The 15,876-nt window shown below is 43.4% G+C and overlaps 1 protein-coding gene across 2 annotated transcripts in view; it reads left to right on the top strand.

Moving 5' to 3' along the window:
- abcf1 (ATP-binding cassette, sub-family F (GCN20), member 1) overlaps positions 1-14,780 on the top strand; it is a 72,252-nt gene extending 57,472 nt beyond the window's left edge. For both annotated transcript variants that reach the window (XM_080196348.1, XM_080196349.1), the window contains 8 exons: positions 2,769-2,940; positions 4,925-4,999; positions 5,686-5,756; positions 7,359-7,391; positions 8,251-8,419; positions 9,844-9,908; positions 11,231-11,303; positions 12,659-14,780. In XM_080196348.1, coding sequence (XP_080052474.1) covers positions 2,769-2,940; positions 4,925-4,999; positions 5,686-5,756; positions 7,359-7,391; positions 8,251-8,419; positions 9,844-9,908; positions 11,231-11,303; positions 12,659-12,825 — 825 coding nt within the window. In that variant the 3' untranslated portion in view covers positions 12,826-14,780. The remainder of the gene's footprint in view (positions 1-2,768; positions 2,941-4,924; positions 5,000-5,685; positions 5,757-7,358; positions 7,392-8,250; positions 8,420-9,843; positions 9,909-11,230; positions 11,304-12,658) is intronic.
- The last annotated feature ends 1,096 nt before the right edge of the window (positions 14,781-15,876 follow it).

Genomic DNA, 15,876 nt, shown 5'->3' with positions numbered 1-15,876 from the left:
GTGCATCTCTGATTTCTTCTGTCATGGTGTAGGTGCCTGTGCTTCCAGCTGCCTGGCCCCTAAGCTCTCTCGTTCTCTTCTTAGAATCCTATAGATAGAATCCCTACAGTGTAGGAGACCATTTGGCCCATCAAGTCTGCACTGACCACAATTCCACCCAGGCCCTATCCCCATAACTGCATGCATTTATCTTTGCTAGCCCCCTAGCAATTTAGCATGACCAATCCACCTAACCTGCACATCTTTGAACTGAGAGGAGACACCTGGAGGAAATCCATGCAGACACGGAGAACATGCAAACTCCACTCAGACAGTGACCCTAGCTAGGAATCGAACCCGGATCCCTGGCACTGTGAGGCAGCAGTGCTAACCACTGTGCCACCATGCAATCAGCCATATTAGGACAGCTCAATAAGGTTAAGATGCTCATAAGTATGAGCTCCTCTGACTTTAGGACTTGAACACATAAGGTGAATGCTTTGCTGCCTCACTGAACGAGTGTTGCACTGTTGCAGTGTGTCCTTTGGTTGATGTAGTAAACTAAGTCTTACTCTGTACTTGGTTTGCCTGTAAGATGACATCATCCAAATTCATAAGTCAGCTTTCCATGGATTTGTTGGAAATGCCCGGCTTTGCCTCAAGTCCCAATATCCACATCAGTGCTCTCGGCTTGTCTGGCCTTTGTTGAACATAGAATGCTACAGCACAGACAGGCCCTTCGGCCCACAAGTTGTGCCGATCATATCCATACCTACCAGGCCAATCTATAACCCTCAATCCCATTAAATCTCATGTACTCATCCAGAAGTCTCTTTAAAAAACCCCAGTGAGTTCGCCTCTACCACCACCGACGGCAGCCGATTCCACTCACTCACCACCCTCTGAGTGAAAAACTTACCCTGACGTTCCCCTCTGTACCTGCTCCCCAGCACCTTAAACCTGTGTCCTCTCGTGGTGACCATTTCAGCCCTGGGAAATGGCCTCTGAGAATCCACCCTACCTATACCTCTCAACATCTTATAAACCTCTATCAGGTCGCCTCTCAACCTTCGTCTCTCCAGGGAGAAAAGACCTAGTTCCCTCAACCTATCCTCATAAGGCATGCCACCCAATCTAGGCAATGTCCTTGTAAATTTCCTCTGCACCCTCTCAATAGCTTCCACATCCTCCTTGTAGTGAGGTGACCAGAACTGCGCACAGTACTCCAAGTGGGGTCTGACAAGGGTCTTATAAAGTTGCGGCATTACCTCCTGACTCCTAAATTCAATCCCTCGATTAATGAAGGCTAGAACACCATACGCCTTCTTGACCACATCCTCCACCTACGAGGCCAATTTGAGTCATATGGACCTGGACCCCAAGGTCCATCTGCTGCACAACACTGCTAAGAGTCCTACCCCTGATATTGTACTCCTTCATCCCATTGGACCTGCCAAAATGGACCACTACACATTTATCTGCATTGAAGTCCATCTGCCACTTCTCCGCCCAGTCTTGCATCCTATCTAATGTCTCGCTGCAACTTCTGACATCCCTCCAGACTATCCACAACACCACCAACCTTCGTGTCGTTGGCAAACTTCCTAGCCCATCTCTCCACTTCCTCGTCCAGGTCAATTATGAAAATGACAAACAGTTGAGTAGTTGAGTTGAAGCATAATTTACGTGAGCCTGAGAAAGATCCTGTACCTGTTGGAAATAACCCTAACCCTTTCCCAACTTCTATTTCTGCCCCCTCCCTTATTTTGTTATACCAGATGAGCAACTTCAGCTGCAAAGCTAATACTGCAGCAGCTTGCAGTGTTATTCCGTGAGGAAGGCGCTTCCTAAATAGAGCAGCACGAAAGGACATCGCACCAGCACTATCTCAAAGTGAAGGATGGACAATAAATGTTGACCTAGCTGTCTGTGCCCACGTCCCATAAACAGCTAGTTTTATAAAAATTGTCATGCAATTGATAAGTGAACAAAAATCATTCTAAAAAATGGCTTAGGATTGGCTCAGGCACACTAACTGAGGTTAGTTCACCGAGTAAAAATATTCAGTCACTACAGCGTGGGTAGGGACTGCACAATGTCATTTGAGAAGCACTGATCTCAGCGACCCTTCTGTTACTTCAGAAAGCATGAATAGCTTTCAAATGATGGTCTTTGTGTGAAAAGTGCCATTTCACATGATCGTTATAACTCAAAGTCCAAGCAGATGAGACATAATACAGAACATTAGGGAGGACACTGGTGTGTGTGCATTTGGATATTTATTGCAAATGGAGCCAAATCTTGCCCTCCCGATGCACCTGGGTCCTAGTAGGAACCACTGGGTGGTAGAGTTGAAACTTTGCCATGGCTGAACAGTTACAATGTTAGATTGCACTGTCCAGGCCACTTGCCCTGCTGATCAAGTAATTGATCGAAATTGATACTGTCACAGTCTATAACATGGCTGCTCTCTGGAAAATAGGGATTGGGGGAGTAGGCCTGGATTTAAACGATTAAAGGTCTTTGAAGGATTATAGATATAATAGTAGACCATCCTACCTGTTCATGTCTGCTCTGCGATTCCATTTGAGTGTGGCTGATTGCACTGTGGTACACTCTGTCCATGGTCTATTGGGCAATTGGACCATTGAAGGGACAAAAGCTAAAACTGGCAAACCATCCCCTCCCTTTTCTCCCCAGTAAGTAGATAGAATGTTTATTTCTTATTTCAACTGACATGGCCAATTTTTCTGCTGCTCTTCCTCCAACCAAACTCTTCTGTCTTGTAGGAGAAACAGACAAAGGAAGCATTGACACGCAAGCAGCAGAAATGTCGGAAAAGGAACCAGGATGAGGAGTCGAACGAAGCTCCTGAACTTCTGAAAAGACCACGGGAATACACAGTGAAGTTTACATTCCCAAACCCGCCTCCGCTGAGCCCTCCCATCCTCGGGCTGCATGGTAAGAGTTTGGATGCAAAATGTCCCACTTGTGTTTTGAGGAAGTGCTAAACAGCTGGCTGGGATATCTCTTCCTCTTGTATTCTCCCTTCATTCACCTTGACAGGTTCCCTTCCGTCAATCTCTACCCTGTAAGGAACCAGTGGAGTTTGAGATGTGGTCTGAAATTTAAATCCAATTATTTGCCTCTTACAGGGGATTGTGGTTTTCTGCTGGAATGGGGGGAGTATATATGGTGAACATTCCTTGGGCTGCCAGCTCCTCATTGTCTCAAATCACTCCACTCTCAGTTAACCTGAGTCACTCTGTGTAGGTATATGATGCAGTCAGTTGGCATGCAGCATGTTTCCAAAAATATGAATTACATAAATGAAGACGTATTTTGATTTTGACAGTGGTGAGTGGAGAGGAAATGTGGGTGGGATACCAGTTGATGCTGTCCTCTTCAAATGCTGCCATGGAATTTGTCATGTTCCTCTGGGCAGACCTTTCATTGGAAAGATCGCACTTCCGAAAATAAAGAACTCCACAGCTGTGCACCGAAATTGTGGCACTAGTTTTGCAGTCAGTATGGTGCTCTCCACTGACCTTGAAGAAAGCTGCACACAAAGATCAAGTGATGTCTGTGGTCTAGTTTTTGCCCTTTCAGGCATTAATTTGTATCCAGCACCATCAATGATGCTGCGATGTTGTCAAGTGGGTAAGTATCCAGTCACAATGTAGAATTTGTACAAAAGTGCAAGCCATCTTTCACTCAGATTTTACAACAAAATAAAAATAGGTCGTACACCTATAGAAACTGAAACGTCACAACTGTTTTATCAGTTATTAGATATATAATTTAATCAAAATGGAAGAATTTGACATCATACAGGTGAAACATCTTGGAGGCTTTTACCAGTGACATTACAGCCTAAAAGGGTTAATTCGGGTGCATGCTGTAATTTCTGCTGTCTGCAGGGGCACTAACACATCAGTAGAAGGGCAGAGAATCATTGGCATCAGCCGCTGGATTTCCACACAAATGTGCCTGTGCAGATGCCGGAGGCAGTTGTTGCTTCCCAGTTATAAAAATGGTGAACTATTGATCATTTCACCAATGTGACAGCTGCAGAACCTGGACCGTTGTGATCACGTCCTGAAATGTGGCTTGCGCTTGTGACGTTCCGCCTCCGAGGAGGTACAATCAACTGAGTCGAGCTGCAATAAAATACAAAATGTTGCATTCTCTGGTTTGCAGTAATTATCTTTCAAGGAAATGTAAAGAAAGGCACAGTGTAGTGCTGCTGCCTCACAGAGCCAGGGACTGTGTGGAGTTTGCACATCCTCTCCATCTCTGAGTGGGTTTCCTCTGGGTACACTGGTTTCCTCCCACACTCCAAAGATGTGGGGTTATGGGGTAGGGCCTGGGTAAGTTTGTTATTGGTGAAGGCCCCAAATAGCGGCCTCCTGCACTGGACGAATTCTATGAAATGAGTATCAACAGTAGCTGTAATTTGGCATTTAGCGGCTGTGCAAACATTTAACACATTGGGGGCCGTTTATCCCAGTTAGCTCGTTCTTCGTACTCCAGCTCACCCAGCTTAACATCCAATGGTCTTCAATTTCCCGAAGTCTTAACTCCAGTGTTTTTGTACTAAATGTTCAATTTCTCTCCTCCACTCTGCCACACCCTAGAACTGTTCTCAATTTTAATTTATGAATTCTTGTCCTATTGGCCTTGAAGTAGTTTTCTTTGATCATCTTATCTGCCACTTACCTCCACCATCTTTTTGAAGTCAAGCTTGAACAGAGAAAAAGATTAGAGAAGTTTATTTCTTTTAACTTTTGCAGTCACTCTTCTTGTCTTCCTCTCCATCCACTCCAGTATATGTCTGTGTCCAGCCCTATAGAATGCTGCTCCATATATACATGTTCCTTTGCCAGCTGTGTAACATGGTTAGCTTTGAGTGTACTGATGCATTATTTTTATCTAAAAATTCCAGCTGTTGATTTTGCTTATGAAAACCAGAAGCCCCTTTTCAAGAACCTGGACTTCGGTATTGACATGGATTCCAGAAGTGAGCGTCCATTTAATTTTTTATTTACTAAATTGCTGATGGTGAGGAACAATAAGGGTGTTTAAAAGTATGTATTTGCTCATCAGAGTTATTCATTGTGGGGCATACTGGCTGTGGGGCATCATGGAGTTTCAAGCCTTAAATTGCTTAGTCAGTTTGGAAGATTTTATCCACTGTTATGTTGTCCCTGAGATGTTTAGGACCCCTCTAAGTTCCTTGGTTCCTTAATTGCATCACATCTCAGTACATGGAAAAAGTCTCAGGTGATTGTAAAGCAATGTTGTAACCAAGGAACTTTTTCTGTAGAAAATTGGATACACTGGATTTAGTTGTAGACTGGAATCTAACCGAGGGGTTCAGATGGTTTATATATGGAATAATGGATATCTGGGAGTGAGTTACAGACTGGAATCTAATCAGGTTTGAATGATGTTTGTTTTTTTGTTACTGTTGGAATCCTGGTTTGAAATTACTACAGATCATTTAAATATGGAGTAATAATTGATATCTAAAATGTTAGATGAATTTAGCAGTGCCATTTGTTACCATTTCAGTTTTGGATGTTTCCATATATCAAATATGTTGAATGGAAAGGGGAAAAAGAGCCCTTCCCTGTGCTGTACAGAATGTTCTGAGCAGCTTCTGACTCATGGTAACTATTGTTTCTGTTCTGTGCCCCTCCTCAGTCTGTATTGTTGGACCCAATGGAGTTGGGAAGAGTACTCTGCTGCTGCTGCTCACTGGAAAGTTGACCCCTGTAAGTTACATCACCTGATCTGCTCCATCCACATTGACTCAACTCCATAATTCTCAGGCGTGGACATCGCTGGTAAAACAGCAGTTATTGCTCATCCCTAGTTGCTCTGATTCGGTGGATTTGGGCTGCCGATTTGAACGCTCGATAGCAGTTTGATGCAAGTGAATGGCTCACTGGATTAGTCGAGCATTTAGATGCATGACTGGACTTGGTAAAGACTGCAGGCTTCATTCCCAGAAGAGCATTAGTAAACCAGTTGTACTTTCACACCAATCCCGCAGCCTCTTTTCCTTTACTGATATTGGCTTGTTATCACAATCTGATTTCGTTTTTCAAAACTGAATTAAAATTCTCAGAATGATGGAGTTTGAACATCTGTTCACTGGTCCTGGATTATTAGAGCTGTACCAGTTACAGAAGGACAAACTGAGCTGAGTCTCCCAGTGAGACCATTGGTCCTTGACCATGGCTGAGAATTCAGCTAGCGTACAACACTCTGCAACAACCCAGTTAACTGTCTCTTTTGGAAAGGCAGATTTATAATGTACTTCATTGAAAACATCCTGAAGTGCTGCACACAGTTGAAATATAGGCAAATTGTGGCAACCATTCTGCAGCAGCACTGAGCGCAGTAACCTATCAAACTTATCTTTGTTCAGAAAGAAATATTGGCCGGGCGCCAGAGGTATTCCTTACCTTTCCAATAGAAGTCTTCACTGTTACTGGAACTAATTGAACAGCACAGTGATTAGCACTGCTGCCTCAAAGTTCCAGGGACCCAGGTTCAGTTCCTGGTTTAGATATCTGACTGTATGGAGTCTGCATGTTCTCCCCATGTCTACATGGGTTTCCTCCAGAGGCTCATTTTCTTCCACAGTCTGAAAGACATGCTGATTGGGTGCATTGGCCATGCTAAATTCTCCCTCTGTACCAAACAGGCGCAGGAGTGTGGCATATCAGGGATTTTCACCGTAACTTCATTGCAGTGTTAATGAAAGCCTTACTTGTGACACTAATAAATACTCTTCAATTGAGTAGCAGGTGACTTACTCTCAGTATGAAGTACAGAGCTAGTTGAGTATGTATTGACCTTCCAAAATGCAGCCTGGAACTCATTTATGGGAGGAGGAGTGAAGGATAGGCAGGACTTCCATTGGATACTTTTGTTCTTTTTCTTTCCTGGGAAATACATTGGCTATTTAAAATGAGTCTGTTTACCCCAGAAATCTATTGCAAACCATGTTTTTTTTCATTCTCATCTCTTCTCTTTCCACTTGCGCTCCCTCCCCCAAGCACTCAAACCACAATATTAAAAATAAAACCACTGCTTTTAAGAGATCCTGCCAACTGTTCAGATCAGCTGTTAAGAACCTGTGTGGCCTGCATTCTCATCACAATATGCCCATCATAGTATTCTTTTTTACTATTAGATATGCAGATAGTATGTGTTAGGAAAGGGCGGGGGGGGGTCTTGTATGAACATGAGCACCAGCATAGGCCAATTGGGCCAAATAGCCTGTTTCTGTGGTGAAAGTTTCCTCTAATGTGTTAATGCTCGTATCACCTCAGTGGAATCTGATTCCCTCCTTTCTCTGATTTTAGACGGCTGGTGAACAGAGGAAGAACCACAGACTGGTAAGTGTTTCTGGGAGCACCCTCCGTCTGTACTGGTGAGGAAATGATAGCCACCCTTACGCTGAAATGCCACAACAAATCATTCATTGCATTGGCTGCAAAATGGGGTTTGCGTACTTTCTCCCCTCAGTAGCCGAAAGCATGAGATGGAGATTCTGTTCCTGTAATAAATAGAGGGCAACTCTATGACTCAAAGTAAAATGGAATTTATTGCCAACGATCATTAATTATTAACGACAAAAGGTCAGACTGAATCAGCAATGCAACTATATAGCTCTCTGCCCAGCCTCCAACTGCAAGACCGCTTCGACCCGGGAAACTCGCCCTTGCTCCCAATTGGCTTAGCTTTCTGCCTTGACAATCCATAAGGCCTGGCCTGATCATGTTGCCCTCGGGTAATGCTCCCATAAAGGGCCATGCCACACCACCACGCTACTTTCCCCCTCCACCCTAACTCCAGAATTCACTGATGGGAGGAAACAAAGAACAGGATTAGGATGCCAAACAATTTTTTTATTGAAGAACAACAGGAATTCCCCAGGGGATGAGTTTAGCAGTCCAGGGCCTTCCTGGTAGGATGCCTCAGTTCCATGGCTGTCGTGATTAAAAGCCACAGTGTAATACAAGTGTGAATCATGAAAAGTAGCCCAGTGATGGGATTGCTCTACAGCGCAGAGAAGATAATTGGAAATCCAAGAGGTGTTGAATATGATTGGGAGTGGGTGGAATGTGCCATGTAGTTGGGCTGGCAAACTCTGCCTTTTCCCGTTAATATTCTAGGGAATGATATGGTTCTACCTGGGAAACTTCAGTATATCGTGCAAAATAATTTCATGGCAAAATATTTTTTACAATACAGAAAATAGGTTACTTCAACCAACAGTATGCAGACCAGCTCAACATGGAGGAGACAGCGACAGAGTACCTCATGAGAAACTTCAACCTGGCATACCAGGATGGGAGGAAATGTCTTGGGCGCTTTGGCTTGGAGAGCCATGCCCACACCATCCAGATCAGCAAACTCTCAGGTACTGAGTGGGCAGGGTCAGCCTGGGAGGGAGAAGAGGAGATTGAGGCTTGGAAGAGCAAATACAGGGTCAATTATTCTTCTCTGATAGTGGCAATAAAAACACTGGTTACTCCAGATCATAATTACAAAATTATTTCAGTCAAACACTTTGTGCAAGCATAAATTGTTGGAGTTGGTATTTGTGATGTTTTAAACAGTACGGCCTGGTTTATAACAGACCCATTTACAACTCATGCTCCCCCCACCTTTCTTAAAAAGGCTGCTGATTTCTGGGCTAAACTCCAGGTCTGCAGTCACTTAACCCCCCAAGTAATCATTGATGTCTGAGCCGAGGCCATCATTATTGGGTGGGACTTAGAAGGAAGGATCACAGCTCAGGGAAACCTGTTTTCATCCAATTTCCTTCCACATGTGCCCTTTTCACTGAGGTTCAGTGCATGATAATTGGGAATGAGAATGGTGCTTGTTGCCTTAGGCTGTGGAGATCAATTGCAGCTCCCAGCTCTGAGGTTAATGACCTCAACAAAGACTGGATTGAAGCTGGGGTTTCTGACCTACAGGAGTCCACAATGCATAAAGCAGCGCATTTCTCAACGGGAATTGGCTGACAAATTCTAAAAGTTGATCATTCCGATCTCTGTTTACAAATTCTGGGGGACAAAAAAACCCCCAAAGTTTGAAATACTGCGATGAGAATTCCTTGTTTCTTGGCTTTGTGCACACAGAAGGTTTTCTGGGATGTTTGTAATTGAGGCCAGTGAGCAAGTTTAAATCTCATAGCTGATCTGCTGGCTGAACAATTCAGTCTGTGTTTAACAAGGCTCGTGCTGTAAGTTTTCACTTGTATCTGGCTCACCATTCGTGAATGGCCAAGATGTGTGGCACACTGTTTTAAGTGGTTGTGGCTGAACATTTAAAAGAATATATCTGTGCAGAAGCAACTACAACAGCGGTCATAGAATCACTACAGTGCAGAAGGAGGCCATTGGCCCATCAAGCCTGCCCCAAAACCAATCCCATTCAGTCCCTTTCCCATAACCCCACATATTTACCCTGCTAATCCCCATAACTTGCACATCTTGGGACACTAAGGGACAATTTAAATTTAGCATGGCCAATCCACCTAACCTGCACATCTTTAGAGTGTGAGAAGAAACCGGACCACCTGGAGGAAACCCACACAGACGTGAGGAGAAGGTGCAAGTTCCACACAGACAGTTACCCAAGCTGGGAATCGAACCTGGATCCCTGGAGCTGTGAGGCAGCAGTGCGTGCCACAATGCCAGTCATCTGTCATCAGCTGACTGTGCTGCTGATATGTAGCACTTTCTGAACTCCAGTGCAGTCATATTCCTGTACTTGCCCATTTCCTTGTGCTCTGCTTAGTCATGTTGCTCGCGTCACTATTTTTGTTCCCTGCAGGTGGTCAGAAGGCCAGAGTAGTGTTTGCAGAGTTGGCCTGCCGACAGCCAGATGTCCTCATTCTGGTGAGTAATCCAGTCACCCAAATCGGTATGATTCATCCTTGCGTGTATTTTCTAACCTCTCCTGAAAGTGCTGTTGGGTTATCATTCCCCACACAACAGTTATCCCTCAGGCACCTCACCCAAGTGCTCATATTTCATGTATAAGCCTGTGGTGAAAATGGGAAGGTGTCAGTCATGGCGAGCTTTGTGGACATGTCTGATTTTTGTCCTTGCCTTTTGATTATGTACCATACTTAGTTAGCTGGATAACTGAGCAGAGGACAGTACCTTTGGGTCCTTAATGGCTCAATGGACATAATTACTTGAAGCCTGTTCTTTTGGTCTGGGTGTGATCAGCAGAAGGAATAGTAACTAAACTGTTGACTCTAGGAATGGAGAAAAGTGGAAAAATTTGATATGGTATTGTAGTCAAGTCATGTAGAGTTAGCAGCTATCAGTAACAAGTCTCTCAACATCAGGTTAAAGTCCAACACGTTTATTTGGAATCACGAGCTTTCAGAGCATTGCTTCTTCATCAGGTAAGTGATGAAGGAACAGTGCTCCAGAGCTTGATTCCAAATAAACCTGTTGGACTTTAACCTGATATTGAGAGACTACTTACTGTGCCATCCCAGTCCAACGTCGGCATCTCCACATCTTCGGTAACACTGATAGCCATCAGGGATGGAGAATTAAAGTGAAGATACGAGCCTTTGACAGCAATGTTACAAAAGCTTCCGTCTGAATCTGCTCATCGTACAGGCAATGGAGAAACTAGCAGCAGAACCTTAAGCTGCTCTAAAGTAGTCTTCTGAAGTACGGCCCTCTCCTTAAACCATTGCTCTGTGAATTGGACTTCCCTCAAGACTGGATTCAGAATTTTACTGCCGTGTTGCTGGCCACATGCACACTGGGACAGGGACTGCAAGCTGCCTAGCCCAAACTCCATGCAGAAAGGTCTTCAGCTGCGAAACAAGTCAAAATAACTGCAGCTTGTTGGTTGGATTTTCTCACATCCAGGAATTAGGATTTGACTTTCTGGGGACTATTCCTACAGTTCTGGCTGGTGTTTGGAAAGTTCAATGACATTTTGCAATATCTGGGTAAACTGGAATCAAGCGGTTCCTACTATTTTCTACCCCTATTTTCCACTTCTGCCTGATATACATAAACACACACACACACACACACACACACACACACACACACACACACACACAGACAGACTTGGAGATCTGTGTTGAATTAGTTTTATCGGATAGAGCTATGGCAACCTCCTTGCTTGCAGAATTGTATTCTGGTTACATTTTAAGGAAATGTTACAGATCCTTTTTCAATTTCAGGATGAACCCACCAACAACCTGGATATCGAGTCCATTGATGCTTTGGCTGATGCAGTTAATGATTATAAAGGAGGTAAGTGCTGTGTGGGTGGGTTGGTGGACTTGAGTGGGGGGGGGGGGGGATGTGGATTATAATCTAATGAGTTTGTTCAGGTTTCCTATCTCTCTGCTCTGGAAACTGCCTGCTCTTGACTTCCAGACTGAAGAAAATCCTCCTTGAGATATAGAAGAATGCTGTAGCACAGGAGAGGCTATTTGACCCAATTTGCCCTTGCTGCATCCTTGGTAGAGCTATGCAGTTAGACCCACTCACCCATTCTTCCCTTTAGCCCTCTACACTTTACCCTTCAAATACTTACCAGTTTGTTTGCAAGTTATTACTGAATCTGCTCTTATGCTTTTTGACACAGTGCGTTTGATTAGAATTTACTGTGTTTTAAAACAAAAAGTTTCCTTGTTACTTCAGGTTCTTTTGCCAGTCACCTTACATCTGTGCACTCTGGCTATCAATCTTTCTGCCTCTTGGAACAGTTTTTCTTTCTTTACTCCAATCATTTTAAAATTCTCTTTCAAATCATCTTCATATACAGTCTCTGTTCTAAATACAACAATCCCAGCTTCTCCACAAGTCCCTCATCACTGATAGCATTCTAGTAAATCGTTTCTGCATCTCTAAGGGTTTGACAACTTCCTGAAGTTGTGCCTCACCTACTGCTTTCTTCCCTCCTGCCTTTTACTGTGCCGTAGTTCCAAAAAACCATTTGGCGATTTCTCCAACCTGTCATTTTATGACCAAGACTGAATGTTGGCAGTCTATTCACCTATGGGAACTGTCACTTCTGAACCAATCTTCTTCTTCCCTGGACATTAACATGCATTTTCCAGCTGAGATCAGTGTGCAGCAACCAGCAGCAGGAACTTTTCCCTCTTTTTCTATACTCCCTGCCTTCAAAAGCTAAATAGTTATTTTCACTGAACTTAAATTTTGAATATCAGACAAGCCAGGTTCTCTCCTCATCACTCTTGAGATTTAGTAGATCATGGTCGGATGGGGAACCCTAGCCTTCACGCCCTCCCTGTACACTTCCATATCTGCGCCAAAGTGAAAGACACTACTCGTGTTAGCTCGGCACAGGTCAGTGTTGATACATGGCCAGTGCTATATATAATACACAACATGTTAATGTGCGGTGCTGTGTATGGGTTCAATTGGGAATGTCAACTTCCCTCGGGCAATTAGGGATGGGCAATAAATATTGGCTAGCCAGCGACACCATGTCCACAAACAAATAAAAAGTAGACTGATACGTGGCCTCATGATAGTATAATGTGTTTCTTAGTGCAAGACTGCTTAGTGTTATCTCAGCACAGACTGTTACTCCGATGTACGCCCCATGTTATAATGTTCCTTCACCTTTCCTTGCACAGCTGTAATCATTGTGAGCCATGATGCCCGGCTGATCACTGAGACAAACTGCCAGCTCTGGGTAGTGGAGGAGCAGTCTGTAAACCAGATTGATGGCAACTTTGACGATTACAAACGTGAGGTGCTGGAGGCGCTGGGAGAAACCATCAACCGGAAGCAGAAGGATTGAGACCCTGGGACTGCAGGTTGACATCCTTCTGGGCACCACAGCAAAACTGTGACTGAACAGTGGCACTCAAAATAAATAAAACTGCAACCAGATGTGGAGCAGCCCCATAAAAGAAGCCTCACACTGAGATGCAGAAATTATTGATGACAATCTGCAGCCTTCTACCTGATGTTGTCTTTAATATTTTTTAAAAATGCCAAACAAGGAACAATTGTCAATTTATGATCTTCAAGTGTTCACTTCTCTTTGGAGTGGCAGCCTACTAAAAGATGGTAAAAATGTTGAAAATACTAAATTAAAATAATGCTGGCATGGACAGGCTGGTCAGCACCTGGAAGAGATGATTCTGGATGGCCGTTCAGAACTGAATTCTGAGATTGATGCACTTGTCCCTGCTTTCCAAACACTGATTAGCCTACCGCGCTTTACCTGTTTTTGTTTTAATGTATCAGTGGGGGGAGTTGAGCCTTTCATATTTCAGTTTGGAGCTGGGTCCCTTGGCGTGGGTCTTTTTCATTCAAGAGTGGCAGCATCCAGCTCAGCTGGAGAGCTGTTCCTTGACCATCCAGTCTGATCCTTATTTGGTGCCTTTCACATGAGGGCAATTTGAAGGGAAGTGAATGGGATCCAAACCTGGATGGATGCAGAGTCTTTGTTAAACTGACTGCTACTTTGTGGCAGAGTTGACCTCTCCCAGGCCACTGGATGTATTTGAAATTAACTGACCAGAAACTGAACCTGTCTCAAATACCCCTGCAGAGATAGCAGCAGTAGCAACAACTGTTGATTTGCCAAGTCTTTAAAGTTGTAACATTAAATCAGTAAAAATTAGATTCTGGATATAATTTGATCCCTGATCCATCGAGCTGCTTTCATGATGGAATTGTATTAGAATGGAAAGAAATCCAGCCTGAAATGTGATATTGCTTCTCAATCCAGACCTATATTTAACCCACATTTACCCAAGAAAATCCAGTCCTGGGAATTAAGTTTAGTTGCCATTGATCACTTCTGGTATTGGGAATGATGGAATTGCAAGCTGCTATCTAGCTAAAGCAACAAGTGAGTGAAGCCCGATATTTGAAGAGCTGTGAAGCTAAATGCAAAGACTGGAGCTGGATTTTTAAACCCTGTTTTGTAAGCATTTGGGATTTTAATATACAAGGTATGCACATCCTGCTGCCTTGACTTGTTTAATTAGATTGCAGCTTGCTCATGTAGCTGTACCTGGAATTTAGCAAGCTTACAGGAGAAAGTGGTTCATGTTAAATGAGATGCGGATATTGTTTCACTACCACAGCAAAAGAGTCTGTGCTGTCTTTGTTTGCTCAATGGTTTGAAAATTTAAATTCACCTTTTTAGGGCAGTTCAAAGTTGAGGCACATTGGACCAAGCTTCATCTGCATCAAACTTATACTCCAAAATAGCTCTGGAAACGTGAAAGGGTGGTTGTATAAGCAGTTTTGATCTGCTTTCAGTCCACTTCGTCCCTTCCCTAGATTGTTGCTGCCAGTGGGAGGTAGGAGAGAAAGGGAGCAGATGAGTGAAGCAGAGAAAGCAGTTCCTGTCTTTCCCAGCACTGATCACTCAACCCTCATTTATCAGTGGTGGAATATGACTTGCAGCTCCAACTTCCATGACAAATTATGTCTACCTGTGCCACACAAATATATGGGACAAGCCCTGTGGAGAGGCTCAAATCTATTGGCTGGGCTGACTAAATCTTGGGCATCAATTTAATGCAAGAGTTTTAAATCTGTTCCAAGACCTTGCGTCAAGTTTGGGATTGCATGATGGACTTGTGATTTTTTTTAAACCAAGGAATGTTCTACTTTGCATTTGCACTCATCCTGTGCCAAGTAGAAATAACCATTTGGTGCATTTGCTTCACTGGACTGTTTTTAATTGAACTGAGAACACATACCACAAATAAAAGTATTTTACACTTAAAGATATACTTGGAAAGATGCTGCCAGCTGTTTCAGTACAGTATTTAATAACTGGAATAGGAGATTCAACACAGTCAAAAACAATTTTATTGCTTGCAGTGGTTAAAATTAAGGTACACACTGGTTAAATGCATAATGCCTAGAAGGAGTGTTACACAGTGGTGATTGACTGCTGTGGAGCCCCTCAACTTAACCTCTAGCTGCTCGTCAGAGGTATTTCTGCTGAGGAAAACCATGGGTTAACAAACCCAGAGCAGTACTTCAATAGTATGCTGAATTTATAGCAGCAGTTCAGATAGGAGGGGGAGGTAGTTTGTAATTCACATGCACATCTTTGAAGAAAAGCTCAAGGCAGGAATAGTACAGGGAGTTCAGCTTGTTTCCTCTACCCAGCTATAGCACAGTACCTCATTGAGACAAGGAGTGTAGTTGGTCGCATTCTTAAAGCTTTTAACTATCCATTGTTAACATTCTACTGAATGTTTTGTACTTCAGCCAACCTGAATGTAATGTCATGGATCAGAAAAGAGCCACAGTAGTTACTGGCTGCACATGTATGCAATTTTCAATTATCACAATTTACATATTGGTAGGAGCAATATTTATTTTGTCATAGAAATAGCAATACATTTATTTGTGGAAATCTTTTCTGTTGCTTTGGTTTATCTGGCTATTTCTGTCACCCAGTGTTAGTTTCCAAAAGCAAACAGTGAAGCAACAAGCAAATAATTTATTTGTATCTGTCTGATTGGTGCTTTGCTAGTGGGGTACATTCTATTAACTTCACCCCAATGAGTTTAGCTATAGTCTGGTAGAGAAGGGACTGTGGGACCACAAATCCCTGAACCCATTTGCACAAGAATTTTAAAAATCACACCAGAAGATGATAGTAAGCTTCTGGCTACCTGAATAGGTTCATTCATAAGGATAATGCAACACTTGACAGCTGGAGTTAAAAGGGGAAGAATGAATGTCTATTATTATCTGATTAATTATTGATATTGGCCTGGGCCACTTTTGAGTTTGCTTGATTTCTGTATCTCATTACCATGGCTGCCTTCAAAGGTTGATGGGCATTGTCAGGCTCAGCGTCCCCTGCTGA

The sequence above is a fragment of the Carcharhinus amblyrhynchos genome, chromosome 9 (genome assembly GCF_965287045.1).
Source record: "Carcharhinus amblyrhynchos chromosome 9, sCarAmb.v2.hapA, whole genome shotgun sequence".
NCBI classification, from domain to species: domain Eukaryota; kingdom Metazoa; phylum Chordata; class Chondrichthyes; order Carcharhiniformes; family Carcharhinidae; genus Carcharhinus; species Carcharhinus amblyrhynchos.
The sequence above is the reverse complement of the archived record's forward strand: the minus strand, read 5'-3'. Positions and strand labels throughout refer to the sequence as shown.